The sequence below is a fragment of the Salminus brasiliensis genome, chromosome 1, assembly GCF_030463535.1.
Source record: "Salminus brasiliensis chromosome 1, fSalBra1.hap2, whole genome shotgun sequence".
NCBI lineage: Eukaryota > Metazoa > Chordata > Actinopteri > Characiformes > Bryconidae > Salminus > Salminus brasiliensis.
In genome coordinates this window covers 5,812,220-5,838,495 of record NC_132878.1, presented here as the reverse complement: position 1 = coordinate 5,838,495, position 26,276 = coordinate 5,812,220, and the positions used below count along the sequence as shown (strand labels likewise).

Here is a 26,276-nt window from a genome sequence, read left to right as displayed (position 1 = left end):
ATCTCTGCTGAAAGAAAACCCCTCACAAAAAAACGGGACTTACAAAGACAGCCTGGCCAGCTCAAGCTGGTCAAGCTGGTTGACCAGCTCAGTTCTTTACCAGTATAGCAGCTATATATGTTTTGTGCTTTGTGACTTAGATGGTCTACCAGTGTGCCCAAGTTGGCAAGTCAAGCCTGACCATGCTGGTCCACCAGTATGATCAGCTTGACGACCAGTAAGTTGGTCATGCTGCTCCAGCAAGATCTATGCTAGCTGGTGAAGCAACTTAACCAGTTTGCTGACCAGTATAGGGTTCATTTCTCTCTCTCTCTCTCTCTCTCTCTCTCTCTCTCTGTCATTGTGTCTCTCACTCGCAGATGAGCCCAGCATGTGCTACTACTACGATGGCGACGGAGTGTGCGAGGACTTCGAGCGAGAGACGAGTGTGAAGGACTGCGGGCTCTACACCCCTAGCGGGTTCTTGGACCAATGGGCCACTTCAGTGGAGGCATCCCACGAAGAAAGGCTCTACTGCCCCGCCGAAGTGGCAGCAGGATACCCCGCCGCCACTAAGGTAGGTGTCCCCCAGCCACCACAGCTTCTCGAGCTCTGCTTTCAAAAAGCAACAGTGGTTTGAAGATGGCAGCACATTGTGATTTCGTTGGTAGCACCTTTACCTTTATTTATAAGATAATCAATATGGGGTCAATAGGTCATATCCCAGTAAAGTGAGACCCATTATTTAGCCTGCTGTTAAAAGTGTACGACTTATGTCAGGCATGTACGGTTACACATTGTGGTCCTAAGAGTCACTATCTGAAACCACTCCCCGACTGGTCTAACTTGCATCAGTTGACAAGTTTGATCATAGTACCATTCATTAGTCATTGGGTTCAAAGTGTTTCTTTTAGGTGGGGTTCCTTTCATTATCAGAGCGTAATTTTGCTTTGCACCACCCTAAAACCTCATGCCATGAAATGTCTTTATTATGACATCATCTCTCAGCTTTTACGACTATATTTCATAACATGCGACCTCCGTTTTGTTAGCTCCTCCTCGTGGCAGACGAGTGCCACTGTGTGGGTATGGATGACAGGGGTGTTCTTTTTTGGGAAACGTCAGGCTTAGCACAAAGATGTGGTTTCTTCGCTGCTTGTAAGTCTGAAGATAACATCTTCAGAGTGAAGAGGATACTAAAACTCACAGTCCCTCGCTGGAAATTACACACCGACCCTGGTGTCAGACAGAGTCCTGGCCATGTTTCCACCACAAGCCAGTTGCAGTTGAGAGACTCGGCGTGTGTGGGGGGGTGCCTGCGGAGATACGGTCAGTCAGGGAAATCAAAGCCATGGAGAAGAGAGACAGATGAGACCATTCGAAGTCATATGAAATTGGAGACACTACACATCTGCCTTGTAAGCACTTGGTGGATGAAATGACAGCAGGCCATCAAGCCCATAAAGCATTCACTCTTGTCAGCAGCAGCTTTTTGACATGTCTCCTCTGCTTTGAAGGTGATGGTATTGTAGATATGCAGTGTAGACAAACAAATAGGTCTTGTTGGTTATAGATATGGTTCTATCCAGCTCTGGTATTTGTTGTTAGCCCAGCTAAATCTACTGCCATGACCTTTCCCATAAACAACAAGTTGCCTCAACCCAGAATGTCGTTCTGTGACTGTGGTTCTACCTGAGAGTTTGCAAATCATTGGAGCATCTAACTGGTATGCTATATATGCTACAGAAGATGGTTCGCTTCAAGTGTTGGATCATTATTGCCCTTAGAGTTTCCTCACAGGGCCCTTAGTCAATTGAGGGGAGTCCCCTCTGAGACCCACTTTGCACTTAAATGGGTGTCTCGAACAGACATGGGATCATATTCACAAGAACCAGAAATACATCAATGCCAGGTAGAGGAATTTCCACTATTTGATCGTGGATGGGTATTTACTTGTGGACACACTGGCTTTGGGATGTTGACTGAAGAACTTGCAACCAGGCTAAACATGGATACCGGCCATAGAAATGTCGCCCAGGCCTCCTCCAAAGCCACCGACTCCAGTGAGCATGTGTTCCCCACCAAGTGTTTTTCCACTATTATGCTTCTGAACTGGGACTGGAACATGAAAACTGAAAGCATCTGGGAAAAGCAATGTTTGTTAAGCATGAACTACTAAGCAGGAACATCAGAGGCAGCAGTGGTAAATGCTGATAAATGCTGACAAAGGCTCTCTCCCACTGGATGACATCTGTATTACAGACTATATATTACATACAGACATGTTAAATGTCCCAATTTGGTACTGCCAATTAACCCTGCTCCCCCTTACACTGGCAGCAGCTCAGCCGCACTAGCTAACAGACAGCTGTGCCGGCTAACAGCACTTTAATGATGAGTGATTGAGGGAGAGTGGTTGGTGGTGGTTGGTGTGGTGCAACAGATAATACTACTGCCTGCCAGTGAGCTACCACACCATGTGGGACACTGGGGGTTCGATTCCCGGTCTGGGTGACTATGTTGCGGTACACCAATAAGAGGCCTTGGGCAAGACTCCTAACACTACATTGGCCCACCTCTGTAATATGAGTAACCTTGTAAGTCGCTCTGGATAAAGGTGTCAGAGAGCATGGCCAGTAATGCTCCCTTGGACTCCGTCTGCTGGTGGCAAAGCAGCATGGCTTGGGATTTGATCTTTCAACCAGGCCATACTGGAAGCACAGCAGACCATGGAGCCACTGTCTGTTCACTCCCTCTGACTCCACTTCCTTCCAGTCCAGAAGGCCTCTCCCCTCTTCTCCACTGCTGAGTACATCCAGCAGACTACACATAGACACCCTAAGAGCCTATCAACCCAGCCCTCCTGAGTCCTCAGGACCTAATCCACAGGATCTGTCCATAATGCTTCTGTGATATGCCATAGCTACGGCATATCACATCAGCTCTAATCACAGGCCACTTGTGAGGCCTAGATTCCTTCAGAAGTAGCTGTGCGTAAACACAGACCTGGTGCAGACCTTTGAAGCATCCGCCAAAGGTACCTGCACACTGAGATGTCTGCCTGTTTGCTGTTTTCCTTCTCCGTTTTTTGTGTCCCCCCACCTTCGTAAGGTCTCAGGCATGGTCCTTTTCCCTTCAAAGGCCACGTTGAGCCAGTTCCCCCTGTGGCGAACAAGGTTAGTCGATAGGGATCAGCCCGGATGCACGAAAGGAACCCGTGGAAGAGAGCGCAGGAGAGGAGGGAGGGTTTTGGAGGGGAAGGAGAGGGAATTGTGTCTGTGTGGAAGATGCCAACGGGCCTGCAGCCATGGCTGCTAGCTATCTGCCGTGAAGAAAACACAGCCTTTTAGGTCAAAGGAGCAGATTTTCATCATTGGAAGAGCCACATGCAAGAACACACACACACACACACACACTCATTTGCGAGTTGAAACCCCTCACCGTCGGACAGTTTAAAGACTGTGTGTGTGTGTGTATCTCAAGTAGAAAGAACAGGATGTCTTTCTTGCTCTCTGTGTGGGCTGGACAGAAATGTTCTTGGCCTGGCTTGGCGACAGCAACCCACCAGCACGTTACCGATTTTTACATGCTCATTGTCTTGACCCGCACCATTCAAGCTGTCTAACTCGTCCCGACGTCAGCACTACAGTTACTTGGGCCTACTTACTTTAGAGCCTGTGTGTGTGGACTGTGGCTTTCCTGAAAACCACTTCCAGAAAAATCTGGGAGGCTGGTGTGTTAGAGAAGTCTGGTCGGCCCCTACATTTCCCAGACTACGCAGCGAGCAGGTTGCGAACTTGAATATGAAAATATACAGATGGCCGCCATGCACAGCTTCCCGAACTGATGCCGTCCATTGCCAAGGTTGATATCCTGTCCATTATCACTGCCTCCCTGCCCTCCAGATTCACTTCTACAACAGTCAGTGGTGGCGGAATTGGGCCTTTTGTGTTCTGCTCAGAGGACTGGGATTGCACAGTAAAGACAGTGAGGCCATGGGGTAAAGAGGCTACAGTGGGACTGAAGAGGGCCCACAGTGTGTCTTTGTTTTGGCTGCAAACGGAACTTGACATCAAAAAAAGGGGGCTTTGGGTTTTTGATTGTATCTACCGATCTTCTCTACATATCTTCCAGTAGTCCTGTTTCTGTATCGATTCGCACTGGAGATGCATGGTTTAAAGCGATGATTTAATGATGTTGTAAGCTGATGTTCTTGAATTGCTTTAGACATTTTAAAAGGCACGCCAGTTAAACAAAGACATTCAATAGACTCTGTTTTTTTCTGTCTTTTCCCCCCCCCTTGGCATAGTTAAAGTGCCACTGATGAGTATTTCACTTGTCGGCCCGATTACCAGCAGTAACCCTCCCGCCTTCTTATTAAAAGGCTTTATTGAAGACGCCTCATCTGGGCAAATGGGGGGATTTCTGCAAGACAAATAGCGCTCTATACTGAGTTCAAAGTCACCATTGGCTTGAGCAATTTTGCACAACATTCCATTGGTTTGGAGAGTGCCTCAAAAATGAGCGAGATTGCAGATTTACAGTAGGCTGAAAAGTCAAGGGGCATCTTTCATGGTTATTGATCATTTCCTTTCGAATTCCAACCAGGCTTTGACACTAGGCCACAGCTTGTGGTTAAGATGATGGCATATTATGGTGGAGGATGTTGAGGACAGTTGTGTTGACGGAAATAACTCTGCGAGCTTTGGGAGCAGCCGTTGCAAAATAAATCATTCCAAATGAGACTGCAATGCTGACATCTTGATTTATGGCTCATGTCAAGTCTATGTCAAGGGAACAGCTCAGCTACAGGTTTTGTTTGTACGTTGATTTTGCAATGCTGATCCTTATCACGACTGCAGAGATGAGGTGAGATCATGTCTTGGCATTTCGGAGAGTCCTTTACTCTTATGTTACGATTGCTTTTGTGCTGCGTTCCAGGTCACAACAATGTAAACAACCCAAACAAGTTGTATAGTCTACGTTAGATTAGTTAACTGATTATGGAGCTGACGAATTTAGTTAATCCAATTTAGCTTAGGCAAAAAAGCATCCGCATCTCCGTTACGTCAACAACGCTGCTCAGGTTGAGCTTACTCACAAACGGCAGGGAAGCTGGATTCGCTTACATTTTTTGTCTGATTTTTGTTCAGGGTCCTTCTTCTTAACTTGGGTACTAAATATTCCCTCTTAGAATTAGAAATACACGTTGTAGCTATTGCTCAGCAGAACAACAGATTTTAACCCATTCATGGCAGTGACCTCACAGCTGCCCCAAAGCTGCTAAACATTAGAACTCACCCTATCACAGGACATCTTCAGACTGGGATCTCCTGGCCATTTAGCCCTGAGACATTCCTGGGATCTCCTGTCCATTCAGCACTGAGACATTTCTTGGATCTCCTGGCCATTTAGCACTAAGACATTCCTGGGATCTCCTGTCCATTCAGTATTGAGACATTTCTGGGATCTCCTGTCCATTCAGCTCTGAGACATTCCTGGGATCTCCTGACCATTCAGCCCTGAGACATTTCTGGGATCTCCTGTCCATTCAGCTCTGAGACATTCCTGGGATCTCCTGACCATTCAGCCCTGAGACATTCCTGGGATCTCCTGACCATTCAGCCCTGATACATTCCTGGGATCTCCTGGCCATTAAGCCCTGAGACATTCTTGGGATTTCCTGGTCATTCAGCCCCGAGACAATCCTGGGATTTCCTGGTCATTCAGCACTGAGACATTCCTGGGATCTCCTGGCCAATTAGATCTGAGACATTCCTGGGGTCTCCTTTCCATTCAGCCCTGAGACATTCTTGGGATCTCCTGGCCAATTAGATCTGAGACATTCCTGGGGTCTTCTTTCCATTCAGGCCTGAGACATTCCTGGGATCTCCTGGCCATTCAGCACTAAGGCATTCAGGGGATCTCCTGACCATTCAGCCCTGAGACATTTCTGGGATCTCCTGGTCATTTAGCTCTGAGACATTCCTGGGATCTCCTGGCCATTTAGCACTGAGACATTCCTGGGGTCTCCTTTCCATTCAGGCCTGAGACATTCCTGGGATCTCCTGGCCAATTAGATCTGAGACATTCCTGGGGTCTTCTTTCCATTTAGGCCTGAGACATTCCTGGGCTCTTTTGGCCATTCAGAACTGAGACATTCCTGGGATCTCCTGGCCATTCAGCACTGAGACATTCCTGGGATCTCCTGACCATTCAGCACTGAGACATTCCTGGGATCTCCTGGCCATTCAGCCCTGAGACATTCTTGGGATCTCCTGGTCATTTAGCTCTGAGACATTCCTGGGATCTCCTGGCCATTTAGCACTGAGACATTCCTGGGGTCTCCTTTCCATTTAGGCCTGAGACATTCCTGGTTTTTTTTTGGCCATTCAGCACTGAGACATTCCTGGGATCTCCTGACCATTCAGCACTGAGACATTCCCGGGATCTCCTGGCCATTCAGCCCTAAGCCATTCCTTGGATTTGAACCAAAGCGTTTCTGTTGCTTGAGCAGCTGTAAAATCATAAATGTCTAACTGCATGATCATTGGAAGGTCATAGGTTTGAATCCTGGGAACGACACAGTGCGGCGTAGTCACCCAAATGTGTATTGTTGATCTAACTGAGATGCAGACCTAAAAAAGTAAGTTAGGAAAACTTGTGACTAAACAAAGTTGAGGCAGTCGACGTTGTTTACTATAGCTTCTATATTTGCTACATTCACCATCGCACACAGTCAGTGTTAAGCTTCAGCTGCTTTGATCCTCCAGGAAGATGAAAGACGTTGGGCAAAAGCACAATAAACAGCGCTAATGACATTTTCACATAGCACACCTTGAGTAATTATGTCCCAAAATTACCAGTGACACAAAATAATTGAGATGATTAATGATCCCCTTCCTAAACAGCTCTGTCTCTTGTGCTCACCGGTCCATGCAGCATGAGGTTAATCGAGGTAGCCCCGCATCCTACACCTGCCGGAGCTGGAGCAGGACGTGCAGTCCCACCATGTAATATGTCTTGGGCACTCGAACAGAACATCTTGTTCGCACAGTCACACTGCTGGGACAGTGCTTTTAGCCAGCGTCAGTCCAGGGGGAATTTCTGCCAGCGCCTTGTTCAGCGCTCAGGTTAACAACAAGCATGTGTTAGCATAGCGGAGTGCTGGGGCTCAGGCAGGTGATCTCTCTGGAGCCCTCGCACCACAATGAGAGCTGACGCAAGCCCCATTGCCCCGGAGGCACACAAGGGGCGATGACTGCAGAGCGGAGATCTCTGCATGCTAAGGCTAACAGAGCGCCTCTGCAAGCGCCTGAGTGGCCGCAAGGTCACATTAGTAACACCCCATTTCATTGCAGGGTCACTTTCGCATAATAGTTTTCAGCTATGCTTTTCGTGTGTGTGTGTGTGTCTGTGCAATAGTTGCGTAGTGTGTGGGGCCAGGCCTGGGTTGTTGTTTTTTTGTGTGTTTGTGGGGAAGTTTGCTGCATTTGCTGAGGTGTCGCACATGAGATTGTTTAGATATAGAGCAAAAGGTAAGAGAAGGCCTAAGACCAGCTCTGAGGTATGTCACATGCACTGGTCATGCAGCTCGAAGTGAATGTGCCAAGATATTAGCATGTGCTACAAGTCAAGTCAAGTCAAGTCAAATATATTTGTATAGCTTTTACAACTGTTGTCGTACTTAAATAGTAATAAATAGTAATTAGTAAAAGACAGAAACAAAAAAAGAAATAACGTAAGACATGAAGGATCCAAGACCCCCAGTGAGCAGACCCCTACGGTGACAGTGGCAAGGAAAAACTCCCTCAGAACTGGAGGAAGAAACCATGGGAGGAACCAAGACTCACAAGGGAGACCCGACCCGCCCTCCTCTGATCAGAACTAATTATTAATTATTGATAAAAGTTACCAAACCATCTAAACTGCTGAACTGCTCTGATATTATGATAATCATAATATACTAATCATGGTGTAGATAGTTAATAGTGGTAATATTATTAATAGTGGCAGGTTTTAACATGGTTACTAAACAGGTAGCAGTGGTAGGTGGGTGTGCTGCTGGTCTGACGCAGGTAGAGGGGACCTCAGCGGGCAATCTTCCAGCAGATCGGGCTGGGTGGCCATTTACTCGGCTACATATGTTAGTAAGTCTGCCCCAAGGTGTGTGTTCAGAGGTGGTTTAAGGCAAGGAGTGGAATCATGCTACACTTTCAAAAATAAAGGTGCTTCCTAAGGTTCTTTCAGTGATGCCATAGAAGAACTATGATTGGTTCCAAAAAGAACCATGTTTCTAACACAAAGAACCATTTGAATCATTTGAAGCACCTTTATTTTTAAGGTGCTTGAAGTTGTCTTTAGAACCTGATGGGTGGACCATTGACAAAAAATGGGTGGGCCTTTGTCCGCTACCTCACACTTAGTTAGTCTTTGTGCACCCTCAAAAAGTAAAGTCCTCAAGTCCATGCCCTGCTTCTCCCATCTAAGATGAATGCGGTTACAGGGAAAGTGGAATGGTGACTTTGCCATACCACAGAGGCCTCTCCTGTTTCAATTATCATTAAACGGACCATCTGTTTTTTCCATAAGAGAACAGGCTTTAAAAGGCAACCTCCATTTACACGGTTGGCTGTTAACACGTCGGGATTTTGGGGAAGCATGGCCAGCGGCTGTGGAAGGAGCGAGATGCTCTTTGGAAGCCATCAGCCAACCACGCGTTTCGCTCATGTGCCCGCAACGGCATGCAAGCCAGCTTTGCATTCTGTGCTGTCAGACTGGAAGAAGCCGCAAGTGATGTAATTGTCCCGTCTAAGACATTCGTCTCAGATCTCATCTCGTCTTCGCCACTTAACATCACCTTCTTTTCTGCGTGACTTATGCGAGGACACGGACAGGTGAGAGGAAAGCTATACAGCAGAGGCTGAGCCTTACGTCACGTTTTGGTCTCGGGGTCTTTAGTGGCGAACCGACCAAGATGAGGGAAGGCCAGGGCTCTCGGAGTCTGCTTGGCTCTGAGATTGAGGCCTTTAAAGGACATTACCTCACGTGGCACGCTCTTAGCTGCACTTCTTGTGTATGTGTGTGTGTCGTGATGGAGGATCGAACCTCACCCAGGTCTCCCCACAAATGTCTCGCAGATGTTGGGGCTAGCTGGCAAGCACTTTTCCTGTTTGTCCCGGCTTTCGCGGGGAAAACAAATCACAGTTTATCCAATGTGTTCAGGGAAAATAAACAAATTTGCAAGTATATGTCAAACCCTGAATGTCCACTCCCTGGGAGACATCTATTTGTGCAGAGAAAGTGCAGTGAAAGGAAGAAAGCTCCATGGTCCTGAAGGTAGACGCTCGAAGCCTGGGTGAGATGGTGCTTCACGTCGCCTTTGGATGCGCACCCAGAACATTAGGCATGCAGCCACATTTCAAACAGCTTACGAGGTTGTTTATCAAAAAAAAATTGGGGTCTAAAAACTCCTGGTGTTGTCGGCTTTTCAAATAATCTGTTGGCTTCTTCGCTTTCAGATTGCCGCAGAGTAAACATCAGCATCACGTGGTACATGAGCTCTAATAGGTTTCTCCTCTCGTGGGTCTGACTTGGATCTTTAGCAGACAAGCCTGATTCCCCTGATACCTGTTGATGATTTGTTTAGCTTGTGTAGAAGCAAGTGTTGGTGCTTTTCGCTTTTCGATCCAAGCCTTGCCTCAATGCCAACTCTTGCAGCTGTTCCTGAATCAGCAGTTCAGAGCAGAAAATCAGGCACATTTGATTCCTCTGTGAAGATCTCGAGCTGTGTGTTCGCAGTGGCTGACCTAGCGCAACCCCCAGCTGCTGCGGCGCTCTGTGGGAGACTCTATACCAAGGCTTATTAAAAAATTAAGTCATTTGTTATTTATCTGGCTGCGTCCATACTTTTCTCCTCTCACCACCACCACCACCACCACCCCCCCTTAAAGTTCTTCTGAGGATGAATGGGAGGGAACTGCTTCTAGCTGGGCCATTTATGGTGGCATAGCAGAACCTGCTAGATGCACTTTAGAAGCTCTGGTCTGGTTGGCTCAGTTGGGATGACACCAAAACATCCAAATGCAGCCTTCTCATGGAGGTTGAATAAGGGCTGGTGGGAGCTATAGGAGAGGTGGAGTGTGGGGGTTGGGAGAGTGGGCTTCAGTTGAGGAAAAGACATGCAGGAGGCCAGCCCCTATGGCTTGCAGAGTACCCTGCTTTGGGTTGCTTTTATCTTAAGTGGTGATTTACAAACAAAATCTTGACTCCACAGACAAGGGGGTTTGGCTATGTTTTTGGGGAACTGGTGTGTGGTGGTGGTGGGGGTGGGGGGTGATCTGTGAGGAACACCTCCCACCCAAACTGCACAGCTGGTCTGAATTACATCTTGGAAGCAATTGTCAAGCCATCCCAGGCTGACTTTGTTTTCAGGAGTGAACGCTGGGGGATATTTGCTTATAATTAACTTCAAAACATCCAGTTGTGCAGAGGCGGACCATGGGGGCCCTTACGGCGGGCGGGCGCAGAGTTCGCGCCATGTTCATGCATGGCCGTGAGAGGTTTGTGCTTTGGTGGACTGTATGTCAGAGATCTGACTGGGTGGAAAATGCCGTTTTCTGCGGGGTAAAAACTATGCAGTCATGTTGGGCCTGGTATGCAAGGCTGAGGCAAGATCAACAAACCATGAGGAACTGAAGACTTCAGCATTCTGCTAACGGCTGTTTGTTGTGATGGTTCCATAATTTCTTGGATTTTGATCCACCGAGTCTTGCGTGAGCTCCTTCTTGTGCCATGGTGTTGTAATCAAGCAACGTAGCGCCATTGTTTTTGTTCTCAGTAGCTTTCCCTCGCTAACTGAACAAGTCTCGACAAGCTCGGGACATTTAGCATTTGCTGTTGCTTCCACCTCCTTTCCTACTTTACTACCTCCTCCCCTCGCATTCTTGCAACTTGTGGTTTCTGACGATTTATTGTACATCATTTGTTTTATTGGTTTATTTTCCCCCGTGCATTGCTTATGTTAGACCTTGCTTTGGCTGCTGTGTTGTGGTTTAGCAGTGATGTCACAGGGCTGAAATGCTGTCCACAGAGAGACTTCCTCTCCCCGCCTCTGGGCAGCCTTCCCCCCATCAGACCGGGGCGACTGGTGGGGGGGTGGGGGTGGGTGTTGGGGTGGTCTCCTGGTGTCTGGATTTATTTACTCTCCCTAACAACCAAATCAAAATAATGACAAGTCCATTTGGGGGAGGCTGTACAGTGGGAGACAGAGCAATTATATAACAGCAGTTTGGGGAGGGGGGGGTGTTGTCGGTGATGGCGGTTGTAGGATGAAGGCATTGGTGGAGTTTACGAGTTCAGCGTGAGGCTCTTTGGTCTGTGCGATGCGCCGGACACTAACATTTTGAAATGTTGGTGCCTAAGGTTAAAATTAGGGATAAAAATAGGGGCTAGTATGGTTAGTAACATTGGGTAAGCCTTTGGTGGTCACCTTGTCCTGACCTTCAACCTGACTCTGGACCATCCCCACACATCAGTCCCATCAACAGATCTCTGAGGCAGATATCACCTAGTAAGCTGGAAAATTTCCATGGGAGCTCAGATTACTCATATCCAATTTCTTTGAATCAGTGGAAAAGGCAAAAACTAGGTGTCCTTCTCCCATGTCATGGAGCACAGGGTCCTGCTTTTGTGTTTTGAAGAACTGTCTGCTGGGAAAAACAATACAACAAACCAGGCTTCAATCTAGATCTATCTAGACCTTCTGCAAGGTTGTCCAGCGATCCCAGCTACTCTGTTTGTTTCCTGTTCCACCTCCTTTCGAAAGGCAGATTCCCTCCATGATAGCACCAACTCAGGCCTTATCTAAACCACAAACTCATCACGCCTGTGCACTTTAAAGCCCCAGCCATAAGAAACAGCCCCGTGACCTCTTCGGGACTAGCTCTGAGTTCACATGGCTTTGTGTGAAACTCGAGCGACATTGCCTCACGGATGTCGTAAGTTGTCTGCTTTCCAAGTCGCACTGATGTCTGATTGGGGCAGTAGTGCACAACCGCTGGCTAATTTGATGGAATGGGAATTACAGAAAATATGACAGTCTTAGAGACGTGTGGAAGCATTTATAGCTTACACAGAGTCTGCATCTGGTTCATTTGGTCCCAAGGCCTACATTTATCATAAGAGGGGGCTGGATGGGGGGTGTGGGATCGAACAGAGGGGAAAACAATGAATTCAGGAAATCTGATTCCAGTTTTGGAAGATGGATAAAAAAAAGCTTTCAAGGCTTTCAGAGCTTCATAGGTGTTTTACCAAATTTATAATAACAGAGGACTAACCATTGGCTGCATTTTTACAGAAAGCCATGATGCATGAAGTTCTCAGGTTCATGGTTTCAACCACCGTAAACTCCAAGCTAATTTTCAGTTATTAATTGTATTGTGTAGTACAGGGCTTTCTAACTCGCGACTGTCTTCTCCCCTCCCAGACCTGTCAGTCTAAGGTGTTTGACCTGTCTGATGGGGTTTCCCAGTATGCCTGGTTTCCATGCCGCGAGGCCCAGCCAGTGACCTGGGTACGGCAATACTGGCTGAAGGTGAGTTTGACGTCCTTCACTCACTTCTAAATGAGTATCATTCGAACCGGCGACGGAGACGGCCTTCTGTGCTTCACAAGCTAGTGCAAAATGATTGACATTACAGCTAACAAATAAGACCCCAGCAGCCCACTTTAACTAATTCCCCTTGCAGGCCTACTTCTCCCACCCCATGGTAGCGGCAGCAGTTATTATCCATTTGGCAGCAGATGGGACAAGCTTTCTTGACCAGACCCAGTGCAACATCTCTGTTCAGTTGGTGGATACAAAGGAGAAGATTCACCACTTAGGTATGTCCATGTCCACCCTTTCTGGATCTGGAACCCTCCTGCATGTATAGAAGGTAACCAGATCTGCTAAACCATCAAATGGAAATGAAACATTCTGCCTCCTCCAGGTGACTGGCGCCTGAGTTGCCGCAACAACCCCCTGGTGATCCCTGTGAACCATGACCTCAGCATGGCCTTCTACCACACCAAAGCCATCTGGCTTATCTTTCGCTCCGAGCTTGTGGCCATCTCAGGTGTGGCCCTGCGCTCCTTCCAATTCTTCGACCCCATCACCATCAGCGGCTGCCAGAGCAACGAAATTTACAACCCCATGGGCCAAAGGTGAGTTGTTAAGCTGTGCTTTAAGGCTTTCATAGAGCAAGAGAGAAGTTTTTTTTTTTTAACCGGCTAATCAGTTAATGTCTTTAATGGATTTAATATAAATAAGTAAGCAAGTAAATAAATAAATAAAAATTCTAATTATGCTTTATCTGTATATATGTTATATTTATATTATATAATATATTTATATATTACTATATAATATATTATTCTTGACCTATATATGGTTGTTGTCATTATTATATTGCAATACTTAGTATTATCTATTTATTTTACTTGTTTATTTTTAGATTTAGCATTATTTAAAAAGCTGTTATTATTTTGTATTTTCATATTTTTAATTTCATATTTCATAGTTTTAATGGATGTACTTATTTTATTTGAATGGAAATGTAATATAAATAAGTAAACAAGTAAATAAATAAATAAAAATAAATAAAAATTATATTTATGCATTATTTATCTGTATATATGTATACATCTGTATATATATATATATATATATATATATATATATATATATATATATATATACACACTTATATATTACTATATAATATATTATTTTTGACCTATATATGGTTGTTGCTCATTATTATATTGCAATACTTAGTATTATCTATTTATTTTACTTGTTTATTTTTAGATTTAGCATTATTAAAAAAGTAAAAAAAAAAATCTTTTAATAGATAGTAGTACTTTCATAAAAATGTATATATATATATATTTAAATATATTATTTACTGTATTTATCTGTATATAATAATAATTTGTATTTAATTACTACTGCTGCTGCTAATAATATTAACGTGACCTTTTAAATAGAAATATTATGTGTTTGGTCAAAGCAGATGTATCATTCCAGCCTGTTCACTCTTGGGCTCGGGCGAATGCTATAGCCCTCCAATAATTACACTGCTGTAGTAATTTGCAAATGCTGGAAAGGGCCACTTCTTATATTGACAATGCTAATTTGCATCAGTCCCAAAGAGAGCCCTAAAGACACACACACACACACACACACACACAAACCCAGATATGATCTATGACTCTGTAATCCTGTTTTTTCTGGCTTCTGGACTTTTTTGGGGGCTTCTGTTGTGCCTGGAAGCTGTGGTGGACTTGACCAGTGGCAGAACGTTTTCCGTAATCCCTCTACCTCTACAAACCACCATGGCCCTTATTCCCAGTGCTGTTAACTAACAGGGATCATTATGACCAGCTCCATCCCTTGTTTTGAGCACTGAGTGCCTTTAAAACTCTCATGTGTTTGGATGTGGTGGAGGAATGTGATTTGTTCATTCCCCCACTGTTCTGTGTTTGGGTGCCAGTGGTGGGGTTGTAGCAGACATAACAATATTTGTGGCTTTAATTGCTTAATATGTCACTGGTGCGTTTAATTGCACTGTAAAAAACTACTACGTTAAAAATAGATTATAATATCAGTCGGTTTAATATAATAATCGACCAAGTTATTAAAAAGCAAAGAATTACGTAGAGATGAGACATTGTTTGGTTACCATAGAAACCCTGAAGAAACTATGTTCAGTTCACCATGAGCACAGTAAGGCCCTTACAAATGCACTACATGTCCAAATGTTTGTGGACACCCCTTTTAATGAATGCATTCCTACCTTAAGTTGCACCCATTGCTGACACAGATGTGCAAATGCACACATACACACACAGCTTGTCTAGTCACTGTAGAGAGAAGAAGTACTGCCAATAGAATAGGACTCTCTGGAGCAGATAAACTAGATGAACCTATTGGCACTATGCTGCTGCATAATAATGCCAGGCATGGGCTATAGAGGGGTATAAAGCCCCCCAGCATTGAGCTGTGGAGCAGTGGAGGAACTGGATTCTCTGGAATGATGGATGGTGGAGCTCCATCCAGTACTTTTGGGATGAGTTGGGGTAGAGCTGAGGAGTTGGGGATGAGTTAGGGGTGGTGATTATCCAACATCCTGACCTTGTATGCCTCTATTTCGTAGAGGTGGGCGGTGACCTTCCAAATGTTAATGCTTCCACTGGTTGATGTGGAAACAAACAAAATCAGAAAAGCCTTTGATTGGCTCTGGTTTACCCTGCCTGCTCCTCACTAAGCCCTGCCTCTGCATGCTCCATGTGCAGTGTTGCTATCGTTCTAAAGCCTTGTATCTCCATTTTTGCTGATCTGGCAGTGGTTTGTTACTTTGTAGGGCTGCCACTAACACCATTTTTTCTATTGATTAATCTATCGATTATTTTGACAATTAGTCGATCAATCTAAATGTTTAATTTATTTATCTTTTTATTTTGTCAAAACTGTAAATAAATATTTACATATTTAATAATCTATCATTGTCTGTTTAAACAAGAACTTCAGCAGAACAGTCAGCCGTGCAGTGGGGTGTTTACTCTCCTTATCAAAGCGTATGTGATCTATTGTATTTATGCCATTCCCTACACAGAGGCTAAAAAAAACTAAAGTCATGAAAAAAGAACAATTAAAATGATGCGTTGGCTTTAATTATCGATGTTTACGCATTTTCAGTGTTGCTGTTATTGACTACCGCAAATAATCGTGGCAGTCTTTCTACATTGTGTCCAAATTTCATGATTAACTGACCAATAGAATACTCCTAAATGACTTGGAATAATAGTCTATAATTATAAACAATTTATAATAAATATAATAGATGGGAGCATGAAATTGAGCAAAATCTCTTGGTCTGCTGAATCATTAAGAGTTCCTTTCACTGGAACTAAGGGGCCGAACCCAACTCCTGAAAAACACCCCCACACCATGATCCCCCCTCAACCAAACTTTACACTTGGCACAATGCAGTCAGACAAGTACCACCATTCTAATAGAAGTCAACATTTTTACATTGACTTCCATTGAAAGTTTTTTTTTTGTTGTTGTGTAAAGTTGGCATTTAGAGATACAAGGTTTCTGTGTGACTGCAATCTTTCAGGTTTGGGATAGAAGTGCATAAAAACTGTTGGAAAAGCTAGAGAAATGTCTGCACTCCGCCTTTGCAGTGGCTGACAGTGGTGAAGTCCTGGTAACATAGCCAGTAGCAGAAGATGTTCGCTTTTTTGCTTCTTATAAGCTTTTATTGTCTGGCCGAGGTCGGACATATCAGGATATGAAGATAACATTTGTTGTCAATTGGGAGTGGGTGTGGTCTTTATTTGACAGCGAATAGAATGAACAGTTTAACAAACTCAGATGAGCTTTCAGTTGGATGTAGGCTCTTGTACTAAAAGAGAGAGAGAGTTGGGCATGTAATCAAATACCTGTAGTCCATAGAATCTTCACCCACCCCCAGTTTATGTGAAAGCTTTCAGTGGTTTTGGAACGCTGGACACGGATATTTTTATGTACTCCTGCATCAGAACCTTACTGAAATCTTAAACCCTGTTTTTCATCCATTTCTCGTATCGGCTCTTTGGTTTTGGAAAGTGACCTCAGTTCCTCAAATGTCCTCCTGATCTATCACCACTCCAGTTTTTTGTGCACATTCATGTACAAGCTTGTTTTTATGTTGTTTATGTTAAAATATACATAATAACTATATAACTATATAATATATATATATATATATATATATATATATATATATATATACCGTTATGTTAGTAAGTTAGTAAGTATCAATATTTAATTACTATTTAACCTATATTGAAGTACCATTATATAATTACTATTTAACCCATATTGAAGTACCATTATATAATTACTATTTAACCCACATATATTATATATACAAAAGTACCAATATATAATGACTACATAACTCATATAAGAACCAAAATGTAATGACTATGTAATTCATATATAAGTACTGAGATGAAATTATTATATCCCATATATATGATATATACATAAGTACCAAATATATAATTACTATATAACACATATAGAAGTACCATTATGTAATAAATATTTAACCAATATATATTTTATATATACATAAGAACTGATATATAATGTTAAAATATACATAAAATATACATAAATACCAATATGTAATGACTATATAAGCCATATATTTTATATATTATGGCCATACATAAGTACCGATATGTAATAACTACATAACCCATATATAAGTACTGAAATGTAACAAATATAACCCATATATTTTATATATACATAATGTACCGCTATGTAATGAATACAATCCATATATTTTATATATATATATATATATATATATATATATATATATATATATATATATATCATTCTATAATAACAATACATCCCATATATTTTATATATTCATAAGTATATAAAATCTATATTTTATTATAGACATATAATACATGGCATCTGTTTTTAACAGAAAGCTTAGCGTTTAGCCCTCAATTTGTTTAGCGCTGCTCGGCCGGCCACATGAATGGTAGTTTATTAGGCATGAATGGTGCGGAAGTTGAACAACACGTCATGCCATGTTCTCATAGTCGTGGCCTTGTTAAACGCACAAAGGGGACGCCTCGTCATTCCGAATGAATGAAAAAGCCTTTCCGCATGTGGTGAACGTGACTGTAGGACACTGTGTGTGTGATTGAGGTTTAGAGTTAATCTATTAATTCATTTTAAAAGACCTCTTCCACCCCCCCCCCCCCACCCCCCGCTCTGTTCTTATGTGTGTCCGTTTTCTCTCTGCCTCACTTTCCCCCATGTTGGTTCAATCAAGTCGAGGGCATGTGTTAATGATTCAACGGCTGATTGATTCACACACTTTTCCTTTATTTGTCTGCTTTGGGTTGAAGTGAATCAAGTTTGTTTGCTTGTCTTTTGTGAGCAATCTCTCTCTCTGTCTCTCTCTCACACACACACACACTCACATTCGCACACACACTTGGTTTTCATGTTAAGAGGGTCACTCATACACAATATTGCCAAAAGCATTCGCTCACCTGCCTTTGCACGCATATGAACTTGAGGTTAGGAGTTTAGTGTTTATGGGAATGTTTGACCGTTCTTCCAGAAGCGCATTAGTGAGGTCAGACACTGATGTTGGACATGAAGGCCTGACCCACAGTCTTCCCTCTAATCCATCCCAAAGGTGTTCTATCGGGTTGAGGTCAGGACTCTGTGCAGGCCAGTCAAGTTCTTCTACCCCAAACTCACTCGTCCATGTCTTTATGGACCTTGCTTTGTGCACTGGTGCGCAGTCATGTTGAAACAGGAAGGGGGCGTCCCCAAACTGTTCCTGCAAAGTTGGGAGCATGAAATTGAGCAAAATCTCTTGGTCTGCTGAAGCATTAAGAGTTCCTTTCACTGGAACTAAGGAGCCGAACCCAACTCCTGAAAAACACCCCCACACCATGATCCCCCCTCCACCAAACTTTACACTTGGCACAATGCAGTCAGACAAGTACCACCGTTCTCCTGGGAACAGCCAAACCCAGACTCGTCCATCGAGTTGCCAGATGGAGAAGCATGATTCATCACTCCAGAGAACTCATCCCCACTGCTCTAGAGCCTAGAGTGGCGCTGTGCTCTACACCACTGCATCTGACGCTTTCCATTGCGCTTGGTGATGTAAGGCTGGGATGCAGCTGCTCAGCTATGGAAACCCATCCCATGAAGCTCTCTGTGTTCTCTGTTCCTGAGCTAATCTGAAGGCCACATGAAGTTTGGAGGTCTGTAGCGACTGACTCTCGCCGACCTGTCGCCGACCTCTGCTCACAATGCGCCTTAGCATCCACTGACCCCGCCCTGTCATTTTAAGTGGCCAATCGCTTCGTGGCTGAGTCGCTGTCGTTCTCAGTCGCTTCCACTTTGTTATAATAGCACTGACAGCTGACTGTGGAATATTTTGCAGTGTGGAAATTTCACGACTGGACTTGTAGCACAGGTGGTATCATATCACGGTACCACGCTGGAATTCACTGAGCTCCTGAGAGCGACCCAGTCTTTCACTGATGTTTGTAGAAGCAGTCTGCAGGCCTAGGTGCTTTGTGTTTTACACCTGTGGCCATGGAATTGATTGAAATACCTGGATTCAATTATTTGGATGGGTGAGTGAATACTTTCGGCAATATAGTGTATGTGCCACACACACACACACACACACACACATATATATATATATATATATATATATATATATATATATATATATATATATATATACATAAGTATCTACATGTAATAAAAATATATTATACACTATCATATACACTATATGGACAAAAGTATTGGGACACCTACACATCACACTTGCAGGAGCTTTTATGGCATCCTATTCTAAACCCATAGGCATTAATATGGAGATGCCCCCCCTTTTGCTTTACAGCTCTAACAGCAGCAGCAGGTCTGGAGCTCTGCAGTTATTGGAGACTTTTCTGCACTCTGCTCTGAGCTCAGCACTCGGCCCTGACCCCGCTCTGTACCTTTACGTGGTCTTGCTGAGCTACTGTGCTTCCTAAACGCCTCCACTGTTCAATAATAACACCACTCACAGCTGATGGAGGAAGATCTAGGAGGGAAGGTCTAAATTTCACCAGCTGACTTGTAGTTGTTGGTGCAGCGGTGTCTCCTGTTACATCCAAAACCACGCTGGAGTTCAGTGAGCTCCTCAGAACCTCCCAGTCTTTCACTAATGTGTGTCAGAAAGGCAGCTAGGGGCTTGATTTTGCACACCTGTGGCAACAGGACTGAATGAAACACCTGAATTTAATGCTTAAGAGCTGCGTCCCAATACTTTTGTCCATATAGTGTACACACATAAGTTCCATATGTTTTGGATATACTTAAACATCTATATGTAATCCCATACTTAACCCTAATCTTAACTTAGGGATGTTAGTAAACATGCATGTGTGTATCTGTGTGTGTGTGTGTGTGTGTGTGTGTGTGCCGAGCCTGCACTGTTCTAAATCTTCTCTTTATTCTCAGCCTCACAGCAGCTACCCAGGGGAAGCTACTGGCTAACCAGTGCTCCAGCTGAAGCGTCTCTATTTTATTGTCCCTGAAGCCCTTGTTTAAACGCTGCTCGCTCACAGCGGAGCTTCTGTCGGGCTGCCCCTCACACACAGAAGCGTTTGATTCACTGGCTGTATGTGTGTGTGTGTGCATGTGTGTGTGTGTGTGTGTGTGCTCCATTGTGGTGGTAGTATTTTTTTCTGGTTTGTTGCGCTGCAGCGGTGGAAAGAGTAGGCCGAAGCACATTTCTATTTATACTGCAGCTCCCTCCCTGTGGCTTTGTTGCCAAAGTAATGAAGATTAATGTCAGGATGGCCGGTGTGTGTGTGTGTGTGTGTGTGTGTGTGTGTGTGTATGTCTCGCTGGAGTTGAATGTGACAAGTAGTATTCCACTGTTAGTCCTCCGGGCCGTCTGGAGGATGACGTAGTGCAGTTTGAGTGCAACAGTCACTAAGCAGCTCTCTCTCTCTCTCTCTCTTTCTCTCTTTCTTTGCCTCTCTCTACCTCAAACTACCTCTCTCTCTCTCTCTCTCTCTAACTGCTTATCTCTCGCTCTCTATGTGATTGCATTCAGTGACAAGAGTGTTAGTGAGGTCAGGATGTTGGATCATCAACATCCCAAAAGTACTGGATGGAGCTCCACCACCATCCATCATTTCAGAGAACACAGTTCCCCCACTGCTCCACCGCTCAATGCTGGGGGGGCTTTATACCCCTCTATTGCCCCCGGCCTGGCATCTGGCAGCCTGGTGCCATAGTAGGTCCATGCCCTATTCTATTGGCGGTACTTCAGTACAGGGACTAGACCAGCTGTGTGTCAGCAGGGTGGGCACCTTAAAGGAGCTGAATGCATGTATTAGAAGAGGTGTCCACAAACATTTGGACATACCTTATATGTGAGGTGAGGTGGGTGTTACCCACTGTCTCTCAGGTGGCGACACGCTGATACACTGATGAGGGGGGGCTGTGACGGGGGCTGTGTGCCCCTCTTCCAGAAACCCATAAGTGTCTCATGTCTCTCTCTCTCTCTCTCTCTCTCTCTCTCCAGTTGTGTTCATTACTCCTGCGAGGCGATCGACTGCCCGGAGCCGAAGGTCCGCAATGCAGAGTTGAGGTGCAGCGGGGGCTTCTTCAATGGCGCTCGCTGCACCGTCACCTGCAACAGTGGCTACGTACTGCAGGTCCACCGGGACGATGACCTCATCAAGAGCCAGGTACACACACACACTTACGCTTACAGACACACACACATCTCTGAGGACAAGGAACAGGCTCGAAGGGAGTCATGTGTGTGTGAGAGAGAGAGAGAGAGAGAGAGAGAGAGAGAGAGCAAAGTACAGAAAAAGAGAGAGGCAGAAAGACACAAGGCAGAGAGAGGCAGAGAGAGACAGAGCAGTGCAGAAAGAGAGGCTTGAGATAGAGAGAGGCAGAGAGAGGCAGAGCAAGGTATACAGAGAGAGACAGCAAAGTACAGAGAGAGAGAGGCAAAAAGAGGCAGTGCAGTGCAGAAAGAGAGGCAGAGATATGCTTGAGAGAGAGAGAGAGGCAAATACACACAGAGAGAGAGGCAGAAAGACACAAGGCAGAGAGAGGCAGAGAGTAAGGTATACAGAGAGAGAGAGGCAGAGAGAGACAGCAAAGTACGGAGAGAGAGGCAAAAAGAGGCAGCGCAGTACATAAAGAGAGTCAGAAAGAAAGGCAGAGAGAGGCAGAAAGATACATAGCAAGATATGCTTGAGAGAGAGAAAGAGAGAGAGAGGCAAAAAATCAGAGAGAGAGGCAGAAAAACACAAGGCAGAGAGAGACAGAGCAAGCTATACAGAGAGAGACAGAGAGAGAGAGAGAGAGACAGAGAGAGAGAGAGAGAAAGAGAGAGAGAGAAAGCAAAGTACAGAGAGGAAGACAAAAAGAGACAGTGAGGTACAGAAAGGCAGACAGAGAGAGAGGCAGAGAGAGACAGCAAGGTACAGAAAGAGAGAAAGAGGCAGAAAGATACATAGCAAGTTATACAGAAATAGATGCTGAAAGGGAGAGAGAAAGGGGCAGAAAGACAAGCAGGCACGGAGAGTGACATCAAGGTCTACAGAGAAAGAGAGGCAGAAAGACAGAGGCAGACAGAAAGAGAGAGAGAGTGAGAGAGAGAGAGGCAGAAAGAGACAGCAGGTTACACAGAGAGAGAGAGGTAGAAAGATGGGCAGAGCGAGAGTGACACAGAGAAAGACATCAAGGTCTACAGAGAAAGAGAGGCAGAAAGATAGAGGCAGACAGAGAGAGAGAGAGAGAGAGAGAGAGAGAGAGAGAAAGAGGCAGAAAGAGACAGCAGGTTACACAGAGAGAGAGGTAGAAAGATGGGCAGAGCGACAGTGCCATAGAGAAAGATGGTATACAGAGAAAGAGAGGCAGAAAGACAGAGGCAGAGAGAGGAAAAGAGGCAGAAAGAGACAGCGAGGTAAAGAGGCAGATGGAGACAGCAATACAGAGACACAGGTAGCAAGAAAGATAGGCAGAGAGAGAGACCAAAGGCAAAAATAAAGAGGCACAGAGATACAGAGAGAGGCAGAGGAAGTGAGGCAGACAGACAGACAGAGGCAGAGAGAGATTACAAGAAAGATGGAGAGACTGAAATTAAGAGCAAAAGCCAGGCAGGAAAGAGAAAGTGGGGCTGAGGTGGAAAGAAAGAGGCAGGGAGAGAGAGGAAGAGAGGTAAAAAGCGCGAGAGCTTGTGCCAAAAGCTCTTACATTCTCGACAGCCATTAACATTATAGAGCAGCACCTCAACAGCTTTTACCGTGTGGAGGACCCACATGTGGAAGCGGTTAGCAGTGGCGCTAACAGCTCCGCTCTCCCCTGCTTCACCCTCTCAGCCTCCCTCCAGCCATGCTAAACCCCACTCCACACACACTGCACACACACACACACACATAAACACACACACACACACTGCACACCCCTACATCCTCACTTAAAGGAGTGTTTAAAGGATGTACAGTTTCCCCCACTTACCCTAAAAACCAGCTCATCAGTCAGGGCGTGAAACGCACTAAAAGGACAAAAGTATTTGGACAGCTGCTCCTTCATTGCTTCTTCTGAAATCAAGGGTATTAAAAAGAGCTGATCCTGCTTTTACTGGAGTAACTGTCTCTACCGTCCAGGGAAGAAGGCTTTCTACTCGATGTTGGAGAAACATTGCTGTGAGGATTTGATTGCATTCAGTGACAAGAGCAGCATTAGTGAAGTCAGGATGTTGGATGAGGATTACCATCCCACCACATCCCAACTTCCTGACTCATCCCAGAATGATTGAATGGAGCTTCACCATCCATCATTCCAGAGAACACAGTTCCTCTACTGCTCCACAGCTCAATGCTGGGGGGCTTTATACCCCTCTCTAGCCCACGCCTGGCATTAGGCAGCATGGTGCCAATAGGCTCATGCTTATCTGCTCCGGAGAGTTCCATTCTATTAGTAGTACTTCTCTACAGAGACTAGACAAGTATTCCACTATCTCACTATCTGTGAAACAATGAGGACGTCACCATAACCTCTGATGAACACTACCTGTACAAGACGTTTGGGAACCTCAGCTTTAAGGTTCTTCTTAACGTGGAGCTTCTCAAAGAACTCTATTGAGGCTCCTTTATTTTGAAGTCTTGAGGTCATGTAGAGTTTATGTTGGGTGCTGTGGCTGAAGGTTGCTGAGTGTTGGAGATTTTATCACAGTTGTGAGTTTCCTAAGGGATCCAGGTGCAGAGTGTACAGCTGATAAACAGCCTGTATGAGAGGGGAATATACTGCTGTGCTGTTTCTGATACAATAAATAGACAAAAGTATTGGGACGCCTGCTCATTCACTTTTCATTTCTTTTGCGAAATCAAGGGTTTTAAAAAGAGTTGATTCTGCTTTTGTTGGAGTAACTGTCTTTTCTGTCCAGCGAGGAAGGCTTTCTACTAGATTTTAGAGGAGCATTGCTGTGAGGATTTGATTGCATTCAGCGTTAGAATGCAACATAAGATATTGAGGTCAGGATGTTGGGCGATCCTCCCCACCCCACCTCATCCCAAAAGTACTGGATGGAGCACCAACCAACATGCCAGAGAAATTACCCCTCTAGCCCACGCCTGGCATTAGGCAGCATAGTGCCAATAGGTTCATGCTTATCTGCTCCAGAGAGTCCTATTCTATTGGCAGTACTTCTCTACAGGGACTAGACAAGCTGTATGTGTCAGCAATGGTGGCAACTTGAAGAAGCTCAATGTGTATATTTATTCATTTATAAAAAGAATAGGTTCCTTCCTAGAACCTTTACATAATGTGGAGGTTCTTTCAACAAAGTTGAAAACCTTTTCGTTCCCTTAAGAAAAGGTTCTTCAGATAATGTAAAGGTTCTGAACCAGTTTCAGGGTTCTTCCTAGAATATTTACATTATGAGGAGGTTCTTTAACTTGATATAAGGTTCTATAAGGTTCTTTAAACACACATCTTTCCACTCTTGCCAGAGTGCTCTTCAAAAAAAAAAAGATGGTTCCACAAAGTGTTATTTGATCAATAGCACAGAACAACTTTTGGTTTCATAAAGAACCTGGTCTTTAAAAGTAATCTGTGACCGTGAAGATCCTTTTGTAAGGTATAAAGAACCCTGACCTAATGTAAAGATTCTATATTTAGCAGTTTTACCTAGAACCTTTATATTATATGTAGGTTCTTTAAACTTTATTAAAGTATTCATGCTCAGGTTTTTCAGCTGTTGTAAGGACACTTTTTAAAAGAGGAGGTTCAAGTTTTCTTCCCACAGAACAAGTTACTTTTGGTTCCTTAAAGAACCTGATTTAAAACAAGAAAGAAATTGTGAGCATGACCTTTTGTAGGGTATAAAGAACCTTCACATAAGGTAGACCAGTGTCAAGGTTCTTCCAAGAATTGTACGTTATATTGAGGTTCTATAAACCTGATATAAGGTTCTTTTTGAGGTTCTTCATGCTGACTTCTTTCAGCTGTTGCAAGGACGCTTTTTAAAAGAGAAGGTTCCACAAAGTTTTCTTCCCACAGAACAAGATACTTTTGGTTCCATAAAGAACCTGATTTAAAACAAGAAAGAAATTGTGAGCATGACCTTTTGTAGGGTATAAAGAACCTTCACATAAGGTAGGCTTTAGACCAGTCCAGGTTCTTTAGTCCAGGTTCTTCCAAGAATTGTACGTCATATGGAGGTTCTATAAACCTGATATAAGGTTCTTTTTGAGGTTCTTTATGCTCTTTCATTTTGTTAGGTATAAAGAACCTTCACATAATGTAAAGGTTTTAGACCAGTGTCAGGGTTCTTCCTAGAATCTTCTTCAAGGTTCTTTGAATCTAATTAGGTTCTTTTTGAGGTTCTTCATGCTCACTTCTTTTAGCTCTTGCAAGAACACTCCTTCAAAGAAGCACCATAAAATGTTCTTTGAACAAATTACTTTTGGCTCTCTAAAGAACCAGGAATTTGTGTGTGTGAAGATTCTTCCTAGACCTTACATAATGTGGAGGTTCTTTAAACCAGATATGAGGTTCTTTTTGCGGTTCTTCATGCTCTTGCCAGAATTCTATTCACATTATGCAGAGTTTTTTTTTCTTAAACCTGATAAAAGTTACTTAAAGGTTCTTCATATCTGCTTCTGTAAAGGAACAGGTGGCACAAAGGGTTCTATGAGCGAAGCCGGAGAACAAACTACTCGGTTCTCTAAAGAACCTGGTTTGAAATAAAAGGATTCGTGAGCATGAAGATCCATTTGTAAGGTATACAAGACCTTCACATAATGTAGAAGTTTTAGACCAGTGTCAGGGTTCTTTCCATTAGATATGGAGGTTCTTAAACCAGATATGAGGTTCTTTTTAAGGTTCTTCATGCTCACTTATTTCAGCTCTTGCCGGATTTCTCTTCACATTATGCAGAGTTGTTTTCGTAAACCTGATAAAAGTTACTTAAAGGTTCTTCAAACCTGCTTCTGTAAAGGAACAGGTGGCACAAAGGGTTCTATGAGCGAAGCCGGAGAACAAACTACTCGGTTCTCTAAAGAACCTGCTTTTAAAATTGTATTTGTGAGTGTGAAGATCCTCCATTTCATACCTTTTATAAGGTATGGAGGTATTTTCTCTGTAAGGGGAGGGGGTTAGGAAAACAGTACGTCAG

At 44.0% G+C, this 26,276-nt stretch overlaps 1 protein-coding gene across 1 annotated transcript in view; it reads left to right on the top strand.

The window, feature by feature from the left end:
* The window catches only part of pappaa (pregnancy-associated plasma protein A, pappalysin 1a), a 145,808-nt gene that overhangs the window by 71,413 nt on the left and 48,119 nt on the right, over positions 1 to 26,276 (top strand). The window contains exons 11-15 of the mRNA XM_072692737.1: positions 360 to 556; positions 12,467 to 12,574; positions 12,729 to 12,864; positions 12,972 to 13,185; positions 21,162 to 21,327. Coding sequence (XP_072548838.1) covers positions 360 to 556; positions 12,467 to 12,574; positions 12,729 to 12,864; positions 12,972 to 13,185; positions 21,162 to 21,327 — 821 coding nt within the window. The remainder of the gene's footprint in view (positions 1 to 359; positions 557 to 12,466; positions 12,575 to 12,728; positions 12,865 to 12,971; positions 13,186 to 21,161; positions 21,328 to 26,276) is intronic.